The sequence below is a fragment of the Falco cherrug genome, chromosome 12 (assembly GCF_023634085.1).
Source record: "Falco cherrug isolate bFalChe1 chromosome 12, bFalChe1.pri, whole genome shotgun sequence".
In the NCBI taxonomy this organism is placed as follows: domain Eukaryota; kingdom Metazoa; phylum Chordata; class Aves; order Falconiformes; family Falconidae; genus Falco; species Falco cherrug.
Genome location: NC_073708.1, coordinates 23579293 through 23605086, shown reverse-complemented (window position 1 = coordinate 23605086; position 25794 = coordinate 23579293). Strand labels below are relative to the sequence as shown.

At 52.7% G+C, this 25794-nt stretch overlaps 2 protein-coding genes across 10 annotated transcripts in view; both read right to left on the bottom strand.

The window, feature by feature from the left end:
- Positions 1-15297, bottom strand: part of DMAP1 (DNA methyltransferase 1 associated protein 1) — a 35721-nt gene extending 20424 nt beyond the window's left edge. Inside the window, exons 1-8 of one of the 5 annotated variants that reach the window (XM_055725325.1) lie at positions 15281-15297; positions 14671-14829; positions 11831-11922; positions 11033-11228; positions 6529-6687; positions 5231-5398; positions 4100-4285; positions 1157-1228 (exon numbers count right to left, since the gene is read on the bottom strand). In XM_055725325.1, the coding sequence (XP_055581300.1) occupies positions 1157-1228; positions 4100-4285; positions 5231-5398; positions 6529-6687; positions 11033-11228; positions 11831-11922; positions 14671-14772 (975 nt within the window). In that variant the 5' untranslated portion in view covers positions 14773-14829; positions 15281-15297. The other 4 variants (XM_055725324.1, XM_055725323.1, XM_027802669.2 and 1 more) reach the window with 4 other exon arrangements.
- A 3881-nt stretch (positions 15298-19178) lies between these two features.
- LOC106631049 (Krueppel-like factor 2) lies at positions 19179-25564 on the bottom strand. 5 transcript variants are annotated; one of them, XR_008734839.1, is made up of 5 exons: positions 24507-25552; positions 23283-24258; positions 22263-22434; positions 20098-20966; positions 19179-19611 (listed from the first exon to the last, which is right to left on the bottom strand). XR_008734839.1 is itself a non-coding variant. In XM_055725327.1 (4 exons), the coding sequence occupies exons 1-4, from the start codon at positions 24597-24599 to the stop codon at positions 19542-19544; spliced, it is 1311 nt and encodes a 436-aa protein (XP_055581302.1). In that variant the 5' UTR covers positions 24600-25564; the 3' UTR covers positions 19179-19541. The 5 variants fall into 5 exon arrangements, 2 of the variants coding, with proteins under 2 accessions (XP_055581302.1, XP_055581303.1); XR_008734838.1 differs by having other exon boundaries at positions 20810-20966; XR_008734840.1 differs by lacking the exon at positions 19179-19611 and having other exon boundaries at positions 19618-20210; positions 20810-20966.
- Between the last annotated feature and the right edge of the window lie 230 nt (positions 25565-25794).

The window sequence follows — 25794 nt, the reverse complement described above, 5'->3', positions numbered from 1 at the left end:
TGAAAGGTCATTGTCAGTTTCTCTTCCAGAGAGGGTAAAAAAAATAAAGATCAACCATCATGTATTAGTTTTCAAAATCCAAATCAATCTCCATAAATTTTCTTAGTGCAGAACACACCTGCCACGTCTCCACAGATCTCAACACACTCATTGCAGTCTTGCCTGTGACTTTCCCAAGGCTGTAGCCCTTCACTCAAACAGGTAGCTTGCAGACAGTGGCACTTGTACACTAAAGGGGTTCCCCAGCAGTGACCTTGCTGAGGCATACTACCTCTAACGTGCACATGCACCCATACACCAAAGCAACGTGATCCCAAACACATTTCTATTAACAGCCCCAGGGTGTTCCCAGAAAGATCTGAAACTATTTTGACATCAAAAGAACATCCCATAAAACAGTCTTTAAAAGCGACCTAGAAAATTACTATGCCAAGTGAGGGTGCCAGGCAAGGAACCTATTTCTCCACCTTTGCTACAATAGAGCAACTGAAGATTATTTTATTTGGCTAGGGGAAAAAAAAGCACTTGTACTGGGCAAACAGGATTTTGCTATCAAAACCCCTCTGAAAACATTCAGTCGGCCAGGCAGGTTAATACTTGGTATCCCAAAACCTGTCACTAAGAGACAGGTATTAAGTCTTGCTGATAAAACAGCAACAAAGTTCTCAGGGATACGTGTGCAACAGAATGAACAAAAGGGCTTTTCCCCATAATATTTTCTGAAGATAATGGAAATAGGAAAGCTAAAAATTGTATGTGTTTGTGTCTGTGTCTTTTTTCCAAGACACAACCCGAACACCCAGTTCTTAAAAGCACCTCTCACCTATTAACACACATGTGCTGCGAGGCCTGTTTGGCTGTGAGCTCTGTTTGGACTAGACCAGCTCCGTTTGGGTCTGTCACATGTGTCTTAATAGCAAAACGGGCACACAAGTAACAAACAACAGCAAGTCCAGGTGCCCCTGCAAGGCGATGAGCTGGCTTTCACAGAGCCAACATTCCAGGTTTCTGAGTCTCCACATTTATGGGATTCCTTTCTTATTTTAGAGGCAAAAACTTGCCTTTCCTTAGCTATAAAAGGAGAACAGATGAGGAGACAGACAAGCAGACTGAAAGATATTAACAGAGGTCCCAAGGGACCAGGACAACCACCTACCCTCTGGCTTCGCAGTGTGACACCTGCAGATTTGAAGTCAGGAAACTTGATGCCAGCAGTCTCAGGAACAGCCTGAAAGAGATTGAAACAGGATGTGTTGATGCAGGAAACACAAGAAATGCAAGATTTCATATAGAGGCTATCTGAAGGGGAAACCGTTTCCTATGACAGAGAACCACCTGCCATGGCCACATGTCAGAGCTGAGGCAAGAGGAACATCCCAAGCAATGGGATTCAATGGGAAAATCCCAAGCACTTCACTGAGAAAAATACTCCAGTTTAAGGTATCTTTGGAGAGTTCAAACATTTTTGTTTGGTTGGTTTAAATGCACTGCTCTACACAAAGCCTTACACCCACTCATACAAGCAGAAAACCCTAACCCTAAATGGTACTCCTTATGCTAACATATGCATATTTGCACAATATCATCCTTATCTAACTTAGGCCCATTTCACTGATCAAAACAGCTCAGGATTTCACTAAATCTTGGCTTTTGACTGCAAGTCCTCTAAGGAACAAGCTGAGAAACCTCTGATCTGTACAGACATGAGCCCACTAATGAGGATGTAAGGACTGCACCCCTCCAGGGAGGCCTGCTGTTTATACACATTTTGCCATTTGTCCACTCGTTAGACAGTTTTCTTTCTTCCCCACTTCAAATTTTAAGCATAGCAATACAAGGCAGCGAACTTCTAAAGCTGCTGCTGCTAGGCAATACAGCATTTAGTTGCATTTCAACAAAATAGGAAAAAAAAATGCAATCCCTTAAAAATCTCTGCTGCTGTGCAAAGCACAAGGTGAGCAAACTTTTCAATGATTAAACCAAGATGTCTGCAGGGCCCTGTGCACCGAATGGTGTGGGGTCCACTGAATGGGTCAGTGATACTCATGATTCGTTCCAAGAATAGCCACAGTCTCTGCAATTTTCCAAAAGGAAGAGTCACCTCAAATCCCCCAATTTCTTTGGAGATGATGTTTGCCTTGCTGCTCCCACATTTCTCTGCAGAGAGGCTCTGCAGCTTGCTCTCTGTTCATTTCAGACAGGGCTGAGACAATCAGGACTGCCCCAAGATCGTAAGAGATACTGAAGGACAGTGACTCAAGTTCCCTGCCAATGACTCTCATATCTCTGTGTCTTGGTCTTGAGGCAGCACCTTGCAAACCGTTCTGCATGACCAGGCATTAAGATTTTTTTCAGTTCTCTGATCAGTCCAATAAATAGGGGCCCCAGGAAGAGATTTCTAAACATGATCATGGTGAAAAAAGTATTCTGTAAATACCAACAGGGCTCATGAACTTGTAGGGATCACGTCGATCTTTGGTAGGATGTAGCCTCCCTGCTTGGATTATTAGAGACAAAGGCGGCTACAATCAAAAACCAATCCTCTCTGCTTCCTTTGGATGAAGGCTGGCTTTCAGACTTCCTGAACTCTGCCCCCCAGTCTGTTGGTGAACAGCCTGACACAAGCAGTGAGGGTAAATCAGCATCGTTGGCTTAGCCGAGACAACTCTGACTGCACTCAGCGCATAAGCAATTAAATGGGTTCTTTTGCCTTGCGTGCCTGTACATGCTGTAAACGCTTCAACCTCAATTGACTCTTTGGTAAATGATTTTCCTTTGTTGAAATGATGCTGATGCAGCTCCCGATTCAAATTCTTAGTTAAAATGCATTTTTTTTCTTAACATTTCCCAGCTATAGTTGGTAATTGACTCCTAATGGACTCTGTCATGGTTGAAATGATGCTAGTGCAACAATAGAAACTGCTTCTCTGCCCACCCTGGCATGCCTATCCGCTATATGCCTGCAGACAGGCACCAGCCAACATTTAGGGCTGAATTCCCTCACCTTGGCATCCTCAGCACCTTTCCAGCTCCATTCTCCATCACCACCCTTTTTTCATTATCACCAAAAACTAGCTGCTTTCTTTAGAGGGATATATGCCAGCCATGGCTGAGCTTTACCAGACCAACCCTCAAGGGAATTTAATGCACAAGGTGCCCAGTGATATTATATTAATTACACAGAGGGGCTGGGGGGGGGGGGAACCAAAACAATGTTAAGGAAGTCGTGGCCATTAGGCACACTTCATCAAGCAATAACTGTCTAGCATTCACTGCTTCCCTCCCCTCCCTGCACAGACCCTTCTGGAGGACAATGATATCAGTGCACTCTGTTCACAAGGTGGAGGGACAGGAATTCCCAGGCACTCACTGGGAACATCTGAGATTTTTTAACAGCTGTTTCCTGCTGAAGGTATTGAATTTAGTTCAGTCCATGCTGTCCTCTTTCCATTAAGGGAAACTGAGGTAACATCAAATGTGAATTGAAACCTGTGTTCTGGGCTCCTAGACTTTAGCTCGGCTCAGGCAGAAGTAAGAAGCAAAAGCTTCCAGAACACAAGAGTCCCATGGCAAGGCTGCTCTGATCACAGATGAGGATCAGGAGACGGGCATGTACTGAGCTTGGGGAAATGCTGACGAGACCCAAGAGTGGGGAAGGAAAGGGAAACCTGGACTAGAAAAAGAAGGCAGGTGAAAGACAACAGGTTTGTGGGACAACCCTGCATAGCAGTACCAGAATACACTTGGGAGAAGCAGGGAGACAGATGCTTCTCCCTGCCATGAGGCATGAACGGCTGGCATCATTTCATCCTGTTTCTCAAAGGGGGAAAGGGAAACAGGATTAAACCAGCATTTTTCCAATGGAAGAGAGACAGCGAGCACACCAGAGGTCTCTGACAACGGCTGCCTTAGACCAGCCTGCCTTCCAAAAGTCATAGCCAGAAAAGCATCTGCCAGAAGGCAGCCAGCAGCTACTCCCCCTAGAAGAGCAGAGGGCCTGATTCCAGTAGGATTGCTGAAGGAAACATGTTATCCAGCCAGAGCATAAGCAGGGGAAGGAAAAAAAAAAAGAAAAAAGAAAAAAAATATAAATGTTTACAGGCTTCTCTGTCTCCTTCTTCTGTGGCAGCTTCTTCTTGGGAGCCTTGCGCTCGGCACGTCTCTGCTCAGTGGTGGTGTCAGCAGCTGTGATGAGCTTCTGCAGATCTTGGGTTCTCTTTTCTCTCTCTTTCTTCCTGGTTTCGATTTTGCGGAGCTCTTGGATGAGGTATTCTTCTTCTGCCACCTGCAGACCAGAGCAAGTAAAGCAAACAGAGCAGCAGAGGAGGCCTGGCAAGGCAAGGGGGCCACCTACCGATAAAAGCTCTGCTCCGGGCCAGCCTGGGAATGACCAAGTTCCCCTGCCCCAGGATCTTGGCTTTGCAGAGCACATCATGCTCCACAGCCTTACCCTGCATCCATGGCAATGCCAGCCTACAAACTGGCAGGTACTGTATCACAATATTTATGATGCACCCTTCAGTAGCACCCATAAATGATCAATCCCGCCTCCAGACAAAGAGACCAAAAGCAGACAGAAGGGTAAAAAAGCCCAAATGTACTGCAGTTGCAAATGCAGCTTTGTGAAAAGCTGACTCCCCTCCCCAGGCATAGTATGTAGAACCTAGAGCTATGCCTAGTAGCAGCACACCTGTCAATGCGGGAAGGACAAGCAGAGTCATTACATGTATGAACTTGTCATTAATGGGAACTACTAACAGAAAAGGATGCTCTTCCCCAGCCTTTGAGGGACACACAGTTCCTTAACCTTTAAACCCTGGGACGGTTACACAGCTTCAACAAAGAGAACTAAACATGCAGATTTAGTCTTTGATGTTTCTGGAAGGTTTTTACTCTGAAGGGAATAACTCTCTCCCTGTGGGACTCAGGGACTTCCAAGGACATTGACATGAGAATTTGTTTCTAATTCAGAGGACTAGTATACTAAGTGTCACAGACCATAACTCTGCTCACCTAACCTCTCTCATGTATAGTCAGATTTATCAGTTATTGTCCTTTTGTATCCTTTAAAATCACATGAACTCAAAAATAAAAGCAGTACTTAGGTGTTGCTCTTCTTGTTCAGTCTCTTTTTTCCCCTTTCCCACCTTCTGGTCTATTTCATCCACCTACTGATGCAACTTATCATAAATCTTTTGGAGCAGCAATGCTCTTGGGTTCCCCAAGTTACCTGCTCTGGTGTCCTATTGTACAGCCTTTCCAGTTGTTCCTTCCTTCGCCTCTCATGCCCAGCATCAAAGACTGGGATTTTCAGGTCTGTGCCTGGAGCTGCACGAATATTAGCCAGTTTGGCACAGATGTGATAATAGCGTTCCTTCAGATCCTCCACTGATCTTTTCTATGGAAGACATCAAAGCAGGACAACATTATGGAAGAACCAAGCAAAACTTTGTGCAGTAGCCAGGTAAGGACCACTGGCTGAAGGATGTCAAACAGGGTATAAGACACAGTGCCTGGGAGGAAGATCAGCAGGGAGCCCTGCCAGTCCCAGTGGAACCACAGGGAAGGAAGAGTTTCTCAGTGAACTGTGTGAATTAACTGTCATGAGTTCACAGCTACTGCTGTGAACATCCACCACAGGGTCCAATAATACAGCAGAGGGTTAGAGACAATACAGCAGTGAAGCACTCCCAGATAAAAGAATGCAAGGATAGTTCTCGACAGGAGAAAAACTACGAACAGGAAAATGCACAGGAGGCCTCCTATGACCTGCTCCAGACAATGGCCATTCCAGCCATAACCAGCTGCAACAATTCACTGCCCATAGGTACACAGACTCTGAGCTGTGTTCCCCTACCCCAAGCACCAAAGGTGTTTGAGCTGCCCAGATGGGCAGACTTGTTTTTCACTTTGGTACAGGCTCTTCACACAAGCATTTTAGAGGGCAACAAAAAGCTCCAGCGTTTAGAGCTATCCTGTAGGAGTCACATCATTCCACCATGTCACCAGGAGGCACAGAATCAGCAGTTACAGGAGATTTACGATCATGACACCAGGGCTGCATCTTCAGACCATTTATGGTCCCTGCTTTACAGCAGGGATGACAGAAACTTGCACCAGGTCAGACCACAAGTCAGGAGCAGCACCAGGGAAAAATTCCAATCCCCAGGGACCATTAGCTTCTCCCAGGGCCCAGCCTGGAACCCAGGACACCTATCCTGCTCAGCTAAACAAACTCCCCAGCTACCTTATCTTAAAGGAACAATGAGTTGTTCTCCTGGCAGGGCAAATCTTCTAACTTTCTAATAAAACACAACAGGGAATGAGCACAAGTCACAGTGGATTTAATTACAAACAAAGCAAGCAGCAATGCCCTGTGGTGGAAATTCAATATTCCTTGCTGCCAATAATTCATTATTTTCCCCTAATTAAGTTGATATAAAGGGTAATTTGGTCTTTGCAGCGCAGCAAGCCCTGCACGTGCCGTAGCAGCAAGTTGCTAGCAGCACCTTGGCCCCCGGGACTCACCTTGAACTGCTGGTGATCATAGCGATCATGAATCACCACAAAGCGCAGATCAAAACGCCGAGCCAGGTCAAAGAGGTGGTCTGTCTCAGCTTTGGTCCACGCATCATCATGGAGATACATCTGGTACTCCTGCTCCGAGTAGACAGGTACCTGCACTGTCTATTCAGAGAGAAGAAAAACATGGTAGCTCTCTTGCAGCACTGCCTTTCTCACTGCCAGCTGCTAAGGGCTGAGATAGTTGATTCAGAAACAGGAACAGCACATGGACAGGAAGGGGCTGCCAGGTCCCTAAGCAATGGGGTCCTGGTAGGAAACATGACGAGCAGGCAGAGGACTTGATAAGGAGCAATGCATGACCTCAGGGCCACAAACTTGACATTTCTGAGGAGCCCATCAGGAACTACGGCCTGAAAGGCTGAAACCTGAAATAGGTGACTGACACAGAGAGGTCAGCAACCCACATCCTGACTATAGGTTTCAGAATTATCAGGCTAACACAACAGTGAAACCAAGGTTCAGCCAGCCTCCCTACATTCCTCCCATACAGCAGCACCAATACCTTGACATAACCTGCTCTGACAGTCAACTCTTTACTTGGGTTGGGACACGCTCACTTGAATGGGAAGAATGTGAAAGGCAAGGAGCTTTTAGCACACCTTCTGCTGTGATACACAACCCACTTCTTTCATGTTTGGTGCAGACAGGGCCACGAAGATCTGAAAGGCTGGACACTGTACAACTGAGGGCCATAAACTTGGCAAACAACTTTGTTCCTCCCTTCCTCATTCACCCTTTTTCCAGCAGAGCCACAGGGCCAAACAACAGTCCAACTCTCAAGAGTGTCTCAGGTGCCTAAAAGGCTGAACCCACACCACTGTCCCAGCCTGGAACTGCTCTGCAAGGGCTCTATTCAGAACACAAGTGTCACATGAGTACTAAAGGAACAGTAAAAATACTTACTGTATTAGGGGAATGGTAAAGCAAAAGTACAAGCAAGCCTGTGCTTTCCTCCCTTACCCTCTCCCACCAGTCCTCCAGTGTAACTTTGCTCAGCCTGAGCCTCCACAAGAAAACATCATGTGCATGCAAGCAGCGCACATGCTTCAACACCTCTGTGTCCTCCTGAATCTTACACCAGAAAAAGTCACCTTCATGAACTCCATACATCTCAGAGGAGCATTTCTGAGCCTCCAAATCACAGCCTCTTTAGGTCTACTGCCTTCTTCCATTGCTTACACACAGGAACTTAAAAGGTGAAGCACACCTCTTGGGGATGTACTGCACTTCAACCTTCAAGTACCACTTCCAATGAGAGAAAAGCCAAACTAGACATCATAAGGATGTCCTGTGTACAGCATGAAAAAAAAAATATTTTCTATAGTAGCATACATACATGAAAAGAGCCAGCAGGGCTCTCTGCAGTGGATCTAAGGGAAGGTGGCAGACACCTGATCAGAGAAGAGAACAGAACAAGAGCAAAACCACTTCCAAAACACTTCTTCAGCCCCACTCATGGCTACTCAGGTGAGAACTGCTGAGAAGTGAGAAGGTAGGAACTCACCAGACAGAAATGCTGTGCCAGCTACAGGATGACTATAAGTTCAAATGCAAGGGTAGCCATGAAAATGCAAATACGACACCCAAAAAGGGATTTCCAGCAGAAACTGGCAGGGTTTCAGTTGCACAAGACCTTGGCAGGAATACCGACTACAACTCTACTGACCCCTGATCAGGAAAGACGAACTGAAATGGGAGCAAGTACTGAGAAGAGCAACAAGGATGAGTAATGGGGTGAGGAGCTTGCCTTCCCACAGAAGATTGGAAGAGAAAGGGGCCTAGCAAAGAAAGTCTGAAAGGGAATCTGACTGCAGGCTTCAAGTATGCTAGATGGAATGAAAGGAATACCCAAAGGAAGAAGAGAACAAGTGAAATAAGGACAAAGAAATTGGCTTTCTAAGAAATGCCAATTTAACATGGAAAATTTAACCTGGAAATGAGAAATGGAGCAGACAGTCTGGAACAGCTTCCCAAGGAAGCACAGGGGCAGGAAAATCCAAGTGCTTTTCAAAAGGAACTTGATCAGTTTATGAAAGGGATTGGATGCTGCAGGACCTGAAAGAGCCAAGAAGAGGATTCAATGGCCCAGAAAACCCCTCTCAGTCCTACATTTCACACTATAAACTCACACAATGATGGGCATTAAATTAGCTGAAACTGCTCAGGAAAGATCCTGGAGCCATGAGACAGTTCTGTCTGTGAAAACATCAGCACAATGCCTAGTAGTGGTGAAAAGACAAACTGAGCAGTAAAAATGATCAGGGAAATAAAGAGAAACACAGACAACGTACAAAGCTGCCATGCTTCCATAAGTGAAACACTCACTCCTAGTCCACTCATTTCAAAAGAAAGGATATTTGAGAACAAGGGTGAGACAGAGCACAGAAGGGCAGATACATGTCAAATTATGGAAAACACAGTACATAGCAAGGACAATTTACCACACTGCGTAATGCAAGATCTCAAGAGGCACCAAATGAAATCCCAAGGCAGCAGTTTAAAATTAACAGAAGAAAGCACCTTTACACACCATACAAAATTAACCTGAAGAACTCGTTATCATGGGATATTCACAGAGCAGCTTTCTGCCCTGAACATACGTAGCAAGAATTATTGAACACAAATTCCAAGTTAAGAAATCCTTAAGCCAAAGACCATCAGAAGCTAGGAGAAAAAAGCTTTGTATTTGCCCCATTCTCATGCTCCTTCTCTAAGCCTTTACTAATGGTAGCCAGAAACAGAGTATCAGGCTCAGAGAGGCCTTTGCTCTGACACCAGTGAAAGTTGCTTTTAGATTCCTATTTCACACCCTGGTGCAAGGCTCAGTGTACACTGTGAAACCTAAGTTTACGTTTTGGATCTTACCATGAAGAGGAGGGATTTGGTTTGGAGGTTGGAAGCACAGAGAAAACACTAAGCAACTGAGCAGTGACACAGGAGCCAGGTTAAAGAGCTTGAGTGACCAATAGAACAGACCACACAGGAAAATGGGCTTATGCCAAGGGAGCGAGAGATTCGGGCAGAGGTATTAAGTACATGAAAAGGAACCCACAGGAGAGTCTGGAAAAGTAAATAAAATTCTTCTGACATAGCAAGTATCTGCAAAACTCCTCATCAGCGCCTTCTGCCCTCTTAACCACAGATCCACAAAGGTAACTTGCTCCTAATATTATGTAATTGCACATGTGCAGATGGCAGAGGTCAGTGCCGCTAATCTAAAGGCTGCAGACTTGCTGAAGGCTCTTCTGTCTGTCAATTCACAGTACATGATAAAGTTAAGGAAACAAGAATCGTATAATTACAGCACCCATGTGTGGTCCCCCTGATAAACTCAGTTGAACTCAGCTGAAAACAGTTAACAGCAGTAGTGTCTTAGAAACAATTACATTCACAAAGTTTCACTCAGACAGCTAGTTAGGTGCTCTGAGTCATGCTTCAGACTTCCACCCTAGACATCAGAGAAGAGATACCACAGGAGACTCTTACCAATGTCCCAGCAAGAGGAAAAGCATCAGTCTGAGCTTCAGTGTTCTAACACATAAGGTCAACCAACCACTTAACTCTGCAGGAAGCTAGGCTTTGTTAGAGCTGATGCTCTGTGGGTGACAAACTTAAAGTGTTGTATACAGTTATACGCAAGCAGAGCTTTTGTGGAATCATATTAGCACACACTTTTTTTTTCCCCCCCTTCAGATCTGCAGCATGAAGGGGGTTAAATTACATTATGGAGGCACCCTAACTCTGCTCATTCCTAACTTTAGAGGTCCTGACTTTGAAGTCTAAATCTTGATGTAGTTTTCTTTGTGCATACACATGAAAGCCCCAGCCACTCAAAGCAGATACATCTGGGACGAAAGACAGCGGGAGATTACAACAACACATTGTGACTATTTAATGTAAGACGCAAAGAACAGGGTACTGCACCACACTGATACCACAGGAGCAATTTCAGAGGGAACGCAACGTAATTCAGCATCTGTGCTGGAATCTGGCCAAGAGGCTGCAAGCCAGCTTTTTGGCCATGAAGCTCAAGCATTTTTTTTCATACTGGGCAAAATAACAAGACTTATAACTTTAATGTCTCACTCAGAATAGAATATCTTTTACTACCCAGAGCCTGTAATCAGGGGGAGGATGCTGGTTAGGAACAGAATTAAGCGGCAGAGTGTGTCCTTACCAAATCAATGACCACACACCTGAAACACAGGGGGCCTCCAGCAAGCTCTGACAACATACCGAGCCCACTTAGCTTGAACTATTTGGAGACCTCATAGTCTGTGGCCACATAGATGCAGGCCATGCTGCAATTTAAAATGCAATTGCCAAATCTAACTCAACCTTCATTTGTTGAAAGAACCAGCTTCCTGTCTGGACATTCAAGAAGCTGACCAAAGGGTATTTTCCAGCTGCTATTTATATGCTTTAGTTTGCAAGTGCTCCCACATACTTTATTGAACCTGGCAAAAGGGTAGTCCTTCCCTTCCTCTGCTGCTCTCCTCCAGTGGTAGAACATTGCTCCATCTTTTCTCGCTGGGTTGGTGAAAGGCATCCATTTCCAAGGCCGGACTTTCTTGGACCCCAATTTTGCTTTGACTGTTCGATAACCCTGAGTTGTGTCACTTGGCAGCAGTGGAGGTGCATCCCTGTGGTGGAGACAAGTACTGACTGACAAGAAGCAAGAAGCAGCCCAGGACAAACCCAAAGAGATTTCAGACTCAGAGTGAGATCTGCCACAACAACATTCACAGTGGGAACACCCAGGTCTAAACTTTATTCCAGGTTTTGCACTTCCCAGACTCCAATGCTTCCCACATCAGAGGACAGAATCCATAGCACAGGTGAGTGTGAACAGAACCATCTGGAAAGCAAACTGTGCAAGAGCCCTCTGAAGCAAGGGCACAATCCACAAGCTAAATACAGGGTGCAGCAGAATTCTTTTTGCAGAAATAAAATCACATACTGTTCCAGTTGCAAACAGAATTAGATACAGAAGGGTAAGAACACTGCCTTCTCTGCCCTAGCCTTGTGCCTGTACCTAATTCATCTCCTACACAGAGCAAACCCCTCAAATTTAGAAGACAGACACTGTCTATGACTGTCTAAGAATGAAGGATACAAGCATGGGCCAAGCACAGAGGGGAATCAGTCTGGGAAGTGAGACTGCCCATGATTCCAAAAGGATGCTGCCCTGCCACCAAAAGCCCAGCCTACCCCACAACCTGCACAGATGACCACAAGCTCTTACTTTTTGTCAGAGTAGAGGAGCGCATAAACTTCTCTGTGCATTCCTTCTGGCCTCTTAAATGTCAATGTCTCCGAAGATTTCTTGGATTTTTTCTGAAACAAAAGAATTGCATTTTAGATTCAGAATCAGCAATCGCCAAGGGAACACTAAACTACATAATCTGCCCCTCTGTGATGGTTTTCACTTTTATCTGGTTTTAGACACCTTGAATTTCTCCAGGAAAGTGCCTGTTCCTCGTGGAAGACACTGAGAGCAAAACATGCCCATTTTCAGTGACAGCACTCACCAGTACTCAGACACTTGTTGCTGATAACACTCAACTAAATTCCAAGTTGAACATCTGGCTGTAGTTTTCAGGGGTTGGTGACTAAGCCTTTTCTTACTAAGTAAGCACTGTCCTCACATAAGGGTATTAATGCATTTTAATTGAGTGAGTCTCTGCCTTTTAGAGAAGATAAGAAATGTCTTCTCACTCTCTTTTAGCTTTTGTCACTTTGTTCTGCAGCAACTTCAGGTTTTCCCAGTTGTGATCAAGCCCTTGCAGTAGCCCCATGACAAAACTACCAGTATCACCTACGAAAGTAAACTCCTATTCCTGTTTCCACTCTCCCATTTATACAGCAAAGAATATTTTTTGTTAGTTTTTTTGTTATATAGTTTCTTCAGACGAGGAATTCAGTGTCAACTACTGGATCTGGTGACTAAAACCTTGCCAGAACTGATGGTTTCTAAGACATAGGCCACCTCATGTCACATACGCAAGTTTATAAAGCAATCAGCTTTGGATTCAGGTAGATACAGTAACAGCCACATTAACAAGGCATACTTTATTTAAGTAGGCCAAGTTTACCAAGTAGTCCAGAGTGTTTGATCTAACTGTACCATCTTTATAACTACTAGCCATGTCATTACTTCTAAGTACTTGTTTACCATACTGCTACCAACTTTTAAATCAGAGTATTCTGCAGTAGTAAAACTAACGCTGTACCATAAATTGTATTAAATCCATACAGTCACCTTTATCAAACAAATTCAAAATCCCACTAAAAAAATAATCATCTGTCAGCTTGGACTGCAACTACTTTCCATAAAACTTCATGACAGACATTCATTATATTAGCACCTTTTCACACCTAATCAAACACCTTTCTCCTAGCATGTCGATCACTTCTCCCAGGAGCAACGTAAGGCCAGTTGAGGCAGTTACCCACAGGTCACCGCACACCCTGTTTGAACACATGCTTCTGGAATTCCCCCAAAGTTCCCAGATTTATTAAATGTTAATATCAGCAGGCCAGAGATCAGCTCAGCCAGCTCTTTTAGGAGTTGAGAACAAATTACTTGGTCCTGCTGATTTAAATGTTTTTATGCCTAGTAATTTTTATTTTAACATTCTCAGTCACTAATGGACTGGAAAGTACTTCACGGTTCTCTTGTGATTTAAAGACATCAATCTGTTTCTTTTCTAATTGAGAACAGATCTATTTCCTGAGCAAGTGCTGCACTGTTATTAGCAATTTTTCTCTCTCCATGCGATAATGGCTTATACCTTTGGTTTGATTTAGGTTCTGTACTGTGTAGAAATTCAGAATGTTTCACTCATGGCCGCAAGTGGCCTCCTGCACCCCTCACCGAAACCTCTCACTGCACCTCCCCTTCTTCCATCTTTCCATTACAGCATACTTGAAGAGAAACCCATCTTACTCTCTGCTCCAAGAGACACAGACAGACACCTGTAGTCCTTCAGCTCTCTGATACCTAACAGACAAATGCATCTAAATCAAAGAACTCGCAACTCTGAATACTCACTGGCACATCATCGCAGGCCGAATCCAGCCAACAAGCGGCTCACCACACACACTATTCACCAATACAGCTGATAACTGACAATTTTAACATTTCAGCCTTTAAATTACTGAAATTCATCAGTTTTCCATTACATCAATTGTACTGTGCATCCCATCCCAAGCAAGGGGTTACGAAACCACTGTGCCTCTCTTCAGAGACACTTCAGTGGAGGCAACAATCAGGAAGCATTTACAGGGATTGCAGTGGTTGCGTATGTCTGGGGTGGCATTGGGGTGGGTTGGTGTATTTTTTCCAAAAAAATACACCAGCTTTAATTCAAATCACACCATCTCTGTACCAGAGAACTCTCTCCCCCAGCTCGTATCCAAGCACCTCCACATCCCGTAACTACTCATGAATTAACCTTCCCAATACCTTGCAAAGCATGGGACAGCCAAGACCTTGCCTGAATTTAAAATACAGAAAGCAACAATACATCATAGCATATTACCACACAGAACACAGCACATGACAGCATAGGTCCTTAAAAGAGCTTACTAACTTGCCTATATTCCAGTGGGCAACAACATACCCCAGTTCTCCCAAACCCCAGCCATACACGGGGACTGCTTCCACGGTTTGAAGACACCTACCACTCAATCAAGTCAGATTTTTTTTTTCTTCTAAAACAGGACTGTGTTCTATTATTTCCATTTGTTTGTGGGCTAGATGGTAAACATACTTCACATTCACTGCACAAAATGGGAATTCGAGAAACAGCTGAAAATGTCCCGGGGCCAGGACACCATTCACACAGCTCCAGTTTAAATACCACCTCAAATGCCACAGCGCAGTTAACTAAGAACACCAGCAACCCAGGAGTGGGGCCCTCCAGGCATTTCCACATACTCCTAGGAAGCCTGAAAATAAACGGACTACAGCAGGAACATGCTTTATTCCATCTTTTTTCCAATATCCACCCCAGACAGTACATGCAAAGTCAGTCAGTGGCTAGAAAACAAGCAGCAGCCCCTTAGGGCATCGCAGTTCACCTTATCCGAGTTGATGATATCCTTTTTGTTGATGGTGCCCGTGTTCTCCGACTCCACGCCACCCAGCTCCAGGATGTCCCGCACGTCTGCGCCCGTCGCCATCTCTCCGCCTGCCCGCCGGCCTGCCCTGCTGTCCCGTCCTGCCCGCCGCCTCCAGCTCTGGGCGGTGAGGGAAACCAGGGGGCCGGGGTTAACGTGCACCTCCCACCCGGCCTGTCCCACACACACACGCAGAGGTATATCTACGTATATACACACATACACACACACACGTATATCTACACACACACTCCCTCTTCAGCCGCTTCCCCATCCCCCGCCCCAGGCCCAACAACGGGCCTGGTACCCGGCAGGTCCCGGGGGCCACGCAGGCCGAGCCCGCGGCCCGGAGCCCAGCGGCGGGGTCCCGGGGAGCCCGCGGGAGGCCGGGCGGGACAAGGTGCCACCACAGAGACGCAGCAGCCCCAAGCCAAGCCGGTCCCGCGCTCACCCACCGGCGCCGGCTCCGCGGCCAGCGAGACGGTGCGCCCAACACAGCGAGCCGGGCAGCGCCGCTTCCGCTCCCGCCAAGAGGCGCCCGGAAGCGCCCGGAGCCATTTGGGGAACGCACCGCGGAGGTGGGCGCCGCCACTGCGGGTTCGCGGCCCGCGCCCGGCAGGTTGCGGCCAGCCGGGGCCCGGTGCTGCCTCCCTCACGGCCCGGCGGCAGCGCCCGGGCCCGCCTGGGGCCGCCGTACCTCCTTCCCCGCTCAGGGCGGGGAGCCCGCTGCGGGCGGAACTCGCTCCGGCGCCAGGAGGTGGCAGCACAGCCGTGCCGGGCCCTGCCGGTGCCTCCGGGGCCGCCCTCCACCTCGGCCCGGGCCGCGGCCGTGGGTCGGCCCGTGTGCGGGAGCGGGGGATGCAGGGCGCGCGGAGGCTCCCACCCGCGCCCCCCAGTTGCCCGAGGTGACGAGGCTGAGGTACCCGTTCCCCTGGCCTTGGGGACGGATTGCTGGGCTCTGCCCGGCCGGGGCAGCTCTGCCCACCCCGCAAGGTGGCAGCTGGCAGGCCGCACAGGCCCTGCTCTCCCAGGGGCTCTCCGTGCCCCACACAGCTTATAAGGAGTTTTCCCATCTCCTTGCAGGGTCCTAAGGTACTGGCTGGTGGCTGCGGCCCTCTCCCGCTCTCCCTGCCAGCTGTGGTGGCCCTGCCAGTGGCAAGCCAGGTGACAGCCTGCCAGGTGGGTGCTGCACCGCGGGGCACATTCAGGCTGCCTGTCCCGGTAGCACAGGAGAGAGGGTGGGTGTCCCTGAGGGGCTCTCCTGTGCAGCAGCCCAAGATAAGCACAACCCTGCTGCGCCAGGGTGACTCCTGCACACAGCCCCTCAATGCCAGCCAGGTGGTGCTGGAGTTGCCACTGTTCCCATCCTGTTGGCAATCCTTTCCCATGGGGACTGGCACACCACTGCTGCACCAGGGCCCAGCCAGGACCAGTATGCCCCAACAGGAACTGGTGACATCCCCCTGAGTGTCATCTGTTGTCCCCAGGAATCATTTAAGCCCTTATCTGTTCCCTCTCACACTGCCAGGGCTGGCTTTTAGCATCTTGGCCCTTCCTCCCACCAGGACAGAACTGATCCCAAAGTTTCTCCCATCCCATGCATTTGCTCTCAGCAATGCCATGTCCACTCAAGCCCTCCCTCCATTAGGACATGCAGCCATTCCTAAACACTTCTAGCACCTTTCCTTGCTCTCTTGCCAAGGCTGGCCTGGAAGTGGGGTCCACTCTCCCACAACGCAGGTCTGCAGAGGGAGACAGGGCTTTCCCAGTGCTGCTTCACCCCTGCCCTGCCTGCCTGGCACTGCTGCTCCAGGGAGAGCTTTATAAAACCAGAGAAAGAGGACCTATCTGTTTGCCTCTCACTGGCAGGTTGTTCACAGCCCATTCATGTTGTTAAATGGCACTTAAGAGAAAATGCAGCCAGTCCCAAAATGAAGTGCAGAGACTGATGGCTGCTCAGTGTCTTGAGTTCTGATTATATCTCCCGCTTTTAGACCTGACCTGCTCAAGCCCAACTTCCAGCCCTGCCCCAGCAGGACTCAGACCAAGCTCTACCCCAGTGCAGGGCAATGAAGTCACTCCTCTTTAACAAAATTGGCAGCACATTTTGAGCTCCTCTCCCGAGGGTAGCAGCTTTTTAACCTCATGAAAGTTGGAGTCTGTGGGCAGCTGGGTTGTGTTATCCACAGCCTGCCTGCCCCCGCACCTTTGTGAGCACGGGTGTCCCTTCAGGGCTGTGTCCCACTAGGAGCTGTATGGGCCTGCAAGCAAAACACATCAGCTGGGTGCTTCTGCTAACTTGATCAGTAGTGCAGCAATTAGCACTGCCTTCAAAGGGTCCCAGAGATGTTTCTGGGCAGCAGCAGCTGCATTCCAGAGCTTGCAGTGTCACAAAGCAAAGGGTCACAGCTGGAGACCTCGGTCAGCCTGCACACACCTGGTCCATCCTTGAAAGTCCTGCACAGGGACGCATGCCTGGATCTGTCACCTCCCCAGAGCACCAGGGTCCTGCCTTGCTATGGCACAGGAAGAGCCCAGGGAATGCAGCAAGTTGGGGAAAGCCAGCAATGCTGGGAACACCAGTGCTTCTGTGCCCTAGGGCTTTGGTAGTGGGGGACAGCAACAGCCAGCATCACTGTCCTGTAACTGCAACCCCATCATACACCTCCTGTCGTCCTGTGGGCACAGGGTACCAAGCCTGGGTGACTTCACTGCCTTCCAGCAGCTGGGGGAGGGATGTCCCCTGACATTGAGCCCTGGCAGGAAGGCAGCACTGGTCCCCTCCAGGCCAGCTGCCCACCCACCCTGGGGTCCAGGGGGAAGGATGCACCTCATGCCCTTTGCCAGTGCCCCGGCTGCCAGGCATGGCCAAAGGTGGCCCCAGGCCAGAGGTGTGCATGCCTCCAGCCCAGGGCTCAAGGTATGCGTGTCTCCCTGCCTGGCACCAACAGAGGAGGACAAGTGCAAACACTGTGGGCAGTGGGGCGGGAGGAGGTTATCTGGGGCCCAGCAGTGGAAAAACTCTTGGTGTGTGACTAAGGCACGATAGCACCAGGTGTGGGTCCAGACAGGGCAAGCAAGCTGGGGAGTTATCGCTTCCCCATGGGTTCAGGTGCCTGAAGCCAAATGTTTCCTAAGGGTGCGGTGACAGCCACAGCCCCGTTATCATGGCGCCTGGCCCACCCCAAGCGGCAGGGATGTGGGGGCAGTCTGCTGGACCTTTCCCTCGTGGCAGAGATGGGAAACTTCCCACTGCCCCACTGGAAGCAGGGACACCAGACCTGGCAGCATCCTTCAACAGGGACACCTTGGCCCTGGGGACCCAAGCTCCCACCTCACATTGTGGCAAGGGAAGGTCTGTGTCAGCCCCTCCAAGCACCCACAAACCATCCCTCCCACCCCAGAGCACCCAGGCTGTGTCCCACATCCAGCACCCTCATCCTCTCCCCAGTTCCATGCTGTCCCCATGGACTAAAGCAACCCCAGGGTTGGGGCCTTCTCGAGCCCCCCTTCTCCCCACAGCCCTACAACCCTGAGCCAGCTCTGTGGGACCTGTTGGCTGCAGCATGGGGGAACCGCACAAACTGTATCATCCCCAGGGGACAGAAACTCATCCAAGCTGCTCTATCACCCCCCCTCCAGCTATGAAACCCCCAGCATGCTGCTCCTGCTGGCAGGTGACTGCATGGTGCCAGGCCACGCTGCAGCCATGACTCACCTCCCTGCTGGGAGGTGTTTCTCCATGCCTCCTCACTCCTTCCCTTCCCCACTTGCCTCCCCACTGTGCCAGTTCAGCTGCACCCCAAAGCCACGGGGCTGCATTTTAAGCTTTGCAGGGGGGGTCGGGGACCTCTGTGTCGCCCATCACCAAAGTTCCTGGGGGCCTTTTTCATAGGAGGTGTCCAAGGGGGGAAAGAAAAGCCAGGCTGGCAGGGAGAGATACAGCCCAGAGCAGGGTCTGTGTGGCCCCAGTGTGGGGATGGTAACATGGGCACTATGGCATTGCCCTGCCAGCCATCTTTCCCTCTGCACTGGGCCTGCAGCAGCCCAGCATGTGACCCAGGACACCATCACCTGCCCCAGGCTGTGCCAGCCACGAACTCAGGGGCTGTATGCAGGCAAATCAGCTCATCAGCCACCAGCCTGGCTTCTCCAGAGCACCCTCCTCTCCTCTCTGGCACAGCCACAGCACAGGACACACTGCTAGTGCCACGTCTCCTGCAAAGCAGGGTCCTGCCTGGTTGACTGGTGTGTTTTGGGTCCCCACATGTGTCTGCCAGGCCAGGACAAAGGACTTTCCAGCTGACCACGGGCACATGGACCGCAGGCAAGGATTGTGCCCCAGCCCTGCCTTCCTCAGTGCTGCTGAAGGTGTTTTCTTGCTGCCCTCATCACTTTGCAGGGCAGGTTTTGCCAGGGATAGGACTGGGCTCCCTCCTCCAGTACAGAGTGCATCTTGGCCCAGGCAATTGGAAGAGGGTGTTTTTTATTAACAGCAAATTAACCATAATTGCGTTTTCCACTACCGCTGCTCCTCCCCCAGGTGAGGTTCCCAGCCATGCCGGTCCATGCGACCGCCATGCCACATCATGTGCCCGAAGGAGTGCCTTGCCCGAGGCCTGGGGGAGCAAACCTGGAGCAGCTCTGCCCAGAGAAGGACCCAACATGCCTTCCCCTGCTCTCGCCTCCGTGTAAGGTAGCGGCAGCAGAGCCGGACCTTGCTCCCGCCCTGGTGTAGCGATGATGAAAGGCGAGGAAGAACTGGTTTGTGCTCTGATCTCAGAGCTGAACCTCAAAACAGCCGTGGACTGTCACTCCAGCTCCCAGGATGCCTAGGGAAGACAGGACAGCAGAGCCAGCCTTTCCAGTGGGACGAGATGGTTGGAGAAATTCATGGTTCCCCTGGAAATAAAAATAATAATCATAATAAAAACACAAAGCCAGAGATTACTTATATGCATACAAACATGCAGGCACGCACTCTCCCCATCTGGCTTTGCCAGCCTGACTCATCGCTAATTCAAACAGCCCACACCTTTCCCTCTCCGTCCATGTGACGTTTTGAACAAGTCTCCAGGGAAGAGGCAGTTTTGCTCCAGCCACCCCACCAGCACTGGACCCTCGCCCTTGAGTACTGGGGGTCCCAGGAGCAAGACACCCCCAGTACCCCATCACAGGTCACTCGTGTCCCAGCATGGTCACCCCCCCACGCAGGCAGCTCTCAGAAAGTGGGGCAAGCAAAGGGTGGAGGCAGCTGGGGAAAGGACAAGTGATTGAGCCTGATGGATCCGTGACACCTGTAGATGCAGTCCCATGCCCAGGCCTGCAGGCAGGACATAACATACCGAGCTGCTCCCACCCTGCCTGGAGACACCCATGCTTTCGTACCTGCTCCAGGCAGACCCCAAGGCTGGGTGCTGCCCCAAAATGCTAGCTACCCCTCAAGGGGACACCAGCCCCGCTTTGCCATTCCTGTCTTCTTCCAACTTGACTCTCCCCATCTGCAAGCAGGAAACGGGGAAGGAGTGGGATCAGCCCAGCCCACCTCAGCAGTACAGCTACATCCCATTTCCGCTTGTGGGACAAGGAGCCCCAGGGCATCCCCCAGCCCTGGCCAGCCGCAGGGGGGTTATGGCAGCAAGCACAGGAGGAGGAAGCCACCACCACCCTGAGCCAAGGCACCCCACAGCCCATACAGCACGTTCCCCGCCCTGCCAGCATGGTGTCAGGTCCAGACAAGCCCCTGCCTTCAGAGGGATGCGTGCATCACGGGTAATCAGCTGTGGGAGGGAGGGATGGAGCCAGACCTGCTTGCTGAGCTCGGGACCTGCCAGCACGCTTGTGCTGAGTCACCACCTATTAACGCAGGGAAACCTCAGCACCTGAACCCCACCAAGCTGCCAGGCCACCCCCAAGGAGAACAACAGGGACAGCACACAGGACCAGGTGGCTGCCACCAGCCTCCTGGTTATGACCACAAGGCCAGTGCTGCAGAGCTCCCACTGCAGGGGACAGCGGGACAGGACTGCTCAGAATGAAGCTGGGACCAGTGAGGCTCCTGGTACGGTTTCAGCTGCCATTCCCCTCGGGGATGACTCACCGCAGGACCAGTCACGCCATCCCGGTGCTGCAATTGCCCCATCTGCAGATTAGGGAAACTGAGGCACAGGGAAGTGGGGTGACTCAAGAGCTGTTGCACAGGAGATGCTGCTCAGATGCCGAGGCTTGGGCGTTCCCCATCGATCCTCCGCAGCTAACTTAAGCAGAAATGAACATCGATGTAAATATTTACTGACAAGCAAGCCCAGCCTCACCCTCTCCTCTTAGAAGAAAGCTTTAAAGTAAACTCTCCTGGCTCTTTCATGTTTACATCTTGTTTATTTATTATACAGCAGATCACAATATTTCAACAGTTTGCATATAAAGAAAAGTAACATTTCAGGGTGCGAGAGACCTAACGTGCCCAAGCAGAGAAATGTTAATTAACAATATACACAGACGGGAACAGTGCACTTCCCAAAGCCGAGACTCATCTGTGTTCCCAGCTGGAAGAAAAAAATATATTAAAAAAACCAGAAACATTATATATTACTGCTTTGTTTAATTTACAACTTGCTTTGCAGAAGCTGCACATAAAAAGACTCATTTTCTTTTGAGTTTTTTCCCCCTCTACAAAAGTTTCAAGTATAGCAGAGACCTGGGCATTCATAGCTGGACTCAGTCCTTTACACACTAAATTTCAAAAAGCAGCATGGGAAAGGCAGCTGCAGCAGTACCTGGTGTCATCCTGAAGGGAAGAAGAAAAATGAAAGCAGACAAGAGCCACTTTAGGCTCCTGAGCAGGAAACTGTGGGAACGGCCAGGATTGGACTGCCCAGTGGGGTCCCGAGCTGGAAACAGGAGCATCCCTGCTTCCTGTGCAAGGTGACACTGCACTGCCAACCCCCTGCCAACCTTTACAGCCACGAGCCACAGTCAGGTCCCACCCTTATCCCGTCCACTCTGGGCTATTGGGTCAGGAGGTTTGTTCTGATGGCCACAACCGAGAAGACTAGCAACCCACTTCCCAGAACTACAACCCGTGCACCCAGCGGGCATGGGTCTCTGGCCGAAACCTGGCCAGAGTCAGCCACCAGAGTCCCTGGAGCCAGGTGGGTGCCAGTATTTGAGGGGAAAAAATTAAGCTGATGCCAAATACAAGCCAGGGGCTCTGGGAACAGATCCTTGCCTGCACCAGCACCCCCCACTCACTGGGTACCTGGCTGGGGGGGGTGGTACCCTCCAGGCACAGGGAGCTGAGTGGTGATGCCTGGCAAGGGCTGGAGGCACTTCTTGCAGCTTTGCTCCCCATCTACACCCCAAAGCAGCCCTTCCCCACCACTCAGCTGGGCCCAGCTCTCACAGCAGGGGCAGGAGAAAAAAAACTAGTTATCAACTACAAGCGGAGAGGGCTGGGCGGCCGGGCTGCTCCCCAGTGCCGTTCCAGGCCCAACACTATTTACACCGTGAGCTGGCTCCGAGGACACCAAGCCCGGCCACAGCCCACCGCTCACATGTGCCGCTTCATGTGGAGGGCGAGGTGGTCAGAGCGGGAGAAAGCCCGCTCACAGAGGTGGCACTGGAAGGGTCGGTGCCCTGTGTGCTTGCGGTAGTGGCGGGTCAGCTCATCGGAGCGGGCAAATTTCCAGCCACAGCCTTCCCAGGTGCAGTGGTAGGGCTTCTCACCTGTGGAGGAGAGGGGGTGTCAGTGGGCTTGGAGGTCCCCATCCTCCCTATGCCTTTTGCCCCTGTGCTCCCCTGCCCAGCAGCCCCCTTTTTCAAGGGAGATCTCCAACCTCCCCACCCATCCTCAAGAGAAGGGAGTCCTGCTGGGTACTCACACTGCACACCTCTGCCTGCCCCACCTTTCCTTCATCCCCCATCTTCCTGCCCTTCCCCATATGCCCCGCATGGGGCCAGTCCTTTGGGCACCCCTGCCCCACTTCAAACAGTGGGTGCTCCCCTGGCTCGTCCCTGCTGTGGGGCTGCACCATGTGCTCTGCTCCAGCTCTGCCAAGGGGGTCTCACCATACACCCCGAGTCTGTCTCCCTGCTCTGCTCACCCCCACGTGGGGGGATTCTCCATGTGCCCCCAGGCCCTGCCTCTCCAGGCACCCCTGGGCCCTCAGATCAGCAAGTGGGGGTGTCACAGGAGTGGTCTCACTGTGGTCCCCGTGTGCCCCTACCCAGCACAACCACGGGGTCTTTCAGAGATCTCCCAGGGGCATCCCCACTCGCACCCCGCCCCGCATGCAGGACCCTCCTTCGTGCAGCCCCGTGCCGGCTGCGGGGTCTCCCCAAGTGCCCCCACCCAGCCCCACCACGGGGACCCTCCGCGCGCCCCGGGACTGACCACGGCGGGTCTTCACCGTGCGCCCCCGGTGCCACCTCCCCCAACGGCCCTCCACAGCCCCGGGAACGGCGCCGGAGCGGGTCCTGGCTCTCGCCGTACACCCGGACCCCCCCACCTGGGACCCTTCGCGCGTTTCTCCCCCCCACGCGCGCGCGCCGCCCTCCCCCCCAGGCGCCCTTACCCGTGTGGGTCCGCATGTGCGCCTTGAGGTGGGAGCTCTTGGTGTAGGTCTTGCCGCAGCCCGGGTATTCACAGTTGTGCGTGGCCGTCCGCTTGCGCGCCCACGAGCGGCGGCCGCGCTTGGGCTTGCAGTCCTCGGGGGGGGGCCCGGCCGGGAAGTACTCGAGCACCGGGGAGTTGGGCGGCGTGACCAGCAGCCCGGGCAGCCCCGCCGGGCCCGGGCCCGGCCCCTTCAGGGGCTCCCTGAAAACACTGAAGTGTCCATGAAACTGCGGCGGCGGCGGCTGGGGGGCGAAGTGGGGCGCGTAGCGGTGCGGGGCCACGGCGTAGTGGGGCGGCAGGTCGGCCAGGAGGTGGGGGTCGGCGCCGGGCAGCGGCTCCTCGGGGGGCCCCAGGCGGCCGTGGGCGAAGCCCGGGTAGGGCAGCGGCGGCCCCGGCACTGGCCCCGGCCCGGGACCCGGCGCTACGCGCGGCTTGTGCTCGCCGCCGGCCGGCCCCAGGTACTCGGCGGCAGGCAGCCCCAGCATGCAGGCGCGCTCCTCCGGCTGCTCCTTCTTGATGCGGGGCCCGAAGGGCTGCGCAGGGTCCAGAGGCAGCGGGCGGGCCAGGGCCGGGTGCAGGGGCGGGTGGTGATGGGGGGGGTGCTGGGGGGGGCCGCCGGGCACCCGCAGCTCCGTGTACTCCCTCCGTTGCAGGTCGCAGTGGCCGGGCAGGTCCGGGGTGAGCAGCTCGGCCACGTAGCTGTGGCCCTGGCCCTCGGGGTAAGAAGCCGGGAACTTGCCCGATGTCGGGTAGGAGCCGTCGCTGTCGTAGGTGGTGCCGCAGCTCTCGGGGGTCTCGGGCAGGGGGTAGTTGGGGCCAGGCGGCCCCTGCCCGCCGCTGCTGGTGTGCGCCAGGATGAAGTCCAAGTCCACGAACTTGCCCAAGTCGTCGTCCTCCCGCTTGACGGCGGCGGCGCCGTCCTGCTGCAGCATCCTCTGCGGAGGAGAGGGGCGTCAGGACCGGCAGGGCCGACGGCGGCGCCCGCCACCCGGCCCCCACGGCCCGCACCTCCCGCCCGGGGCGGCAGCTCCCCCCAACCCGTCCGACGGGTCGGCACCGCTGCGGCTGCACCGCCGCCAGGGCGCCCTCCGACGGCGGGAGGGGGCCCACCCCCCCAGCCGGGCCGAGCCCCAGCCCGGGACGTTCTGCCCCGTATCCCCCCACCCCGCCGCCCGATCCTTACGTGGAGCATGTCGGCGGGCCGCTCCTCCAGCGGCAGCAGGTTAGCAAAAGTAGAGATAGAAGGCAGGGTGCTCTCGTCCACGGCCGCCGCCATGGCGGGCCGGGGAACCGCGGCGGGCTGGGGGAGCGCGGTGCGCGGAGCCCGGCACCGCTCCGCTCCCCGCGGCGGCGGCAGCGCTGCTCTGCGCCGCCCCGCGCCCCTAAGCTGTTAACAGCATGGCTGCGCCCCTATTGGCCCGACTAGCCTTGATATTCGCCGCCGCCGCGCCCTATTGGCTCCCGTGGGGTAGGCCACGCCCACTCTCGTGGCGCTGCCCGGGCGGGCTGGTGGCGGCTGCCCCTGCCCGACGCCGCGGCCCCGGCCCCTGCCCGCGCGGTAGGGTCCCCGCGGTGGCGGGGTCCGTCGCGAAGCTCGGGGTCCCTCCTGCCCGCGGAGCAGCGGTGCCCTGCTGGCTTGCCCCGCGCAGCGGGCGGGGAGGGGGGCTGGCGATCGCAGAGCTGGGGGTCCCCCCACACCGTGCCCCGAGTGGGCGGTGGGAATGTGCCGGCGGGGGTGCGGTCGGCGAGCCGAGCCCGGCGGTCGCCGTCGGGGGCGACCAGCGCGTCAACGAGCAAAGGTGGTGTGGCTGAGCTTCATGCAACAGCGCCCGTGAGGCTGCGTCCTCGGTGCCGTCGGCGAGGCAATCAGTAGCCCAGAGCGTACCGGCTCCCATCTGGCCATGCACAGGGTGCGTGTGTGAGCCGAGATAACCGTCTGGTATACCCTGCCGGGGGGCTGGCAGCCTGCCTGCAGCGCCTCATCTTGCCCCACAGCCCCTGCCAGACGTTTGCCTGGCGATCAGCGCCCTGGCTCAGCCTCCCACCGTCTGGCCGTGGGGGTACGGGCTGGCTGTCCGACCTTGTGCCCCCCATGGAGCCCCTGGGATGGTGCCGTCAGCCCCAGGACTTCCCACGGCGGGGGCTGCAAGGGGATCAGGCTGTCCCACCTCACAGAAGACACTCAGGTGCCCCAGTCCACGCTGGCGAGCTGGGACATAGCATGGAGACCCAGGGTGCTGCGCAGACCTCCCCAGGGGCTCTCTACTGCCCTGTCCGGCTCACAGTGAGACCTTCTCTGTTTGGCCCCTGTCCAACCAGTACCAGGAATGGCCCTGCTACTCCTGCATTTGTCAAGAAGCAATGGCTCTTATCTCCTGGAGCCTGTCTCCCTGCTTTCTGGGGCTTTCCATGTGCAGATACCTTTCTAAGAACTGGGGCTGCTGCCTGCACTATTCAGAAGCGAAGAGTCA

Excerpts from the sequence above, each read along its gene's own strand:
- LOC106631049 (XM_055725327.1), bottom strand. The coding sequence starts at position 24,599 with ATGGCGGCGGCCGTGGACGAGAGCACCCTGCCTTCTATCTCTACTTTT. Across the intron at positions 22,435-23,282 it reads GCACATGCGGACCCACACGG|GTGAGAAGCCCTACCACTGC; the intron begins GTAAGGGCGCCT and ends TCTCCTCCACAG. Across the intron at positions 19,612-22,262 it reads CTCCACATGAAGCGGCACAT|GGGAACCATGAATTTCTCCA; the intron begins GTGAGCGGTGGG and ends TTTTATTTCCAG.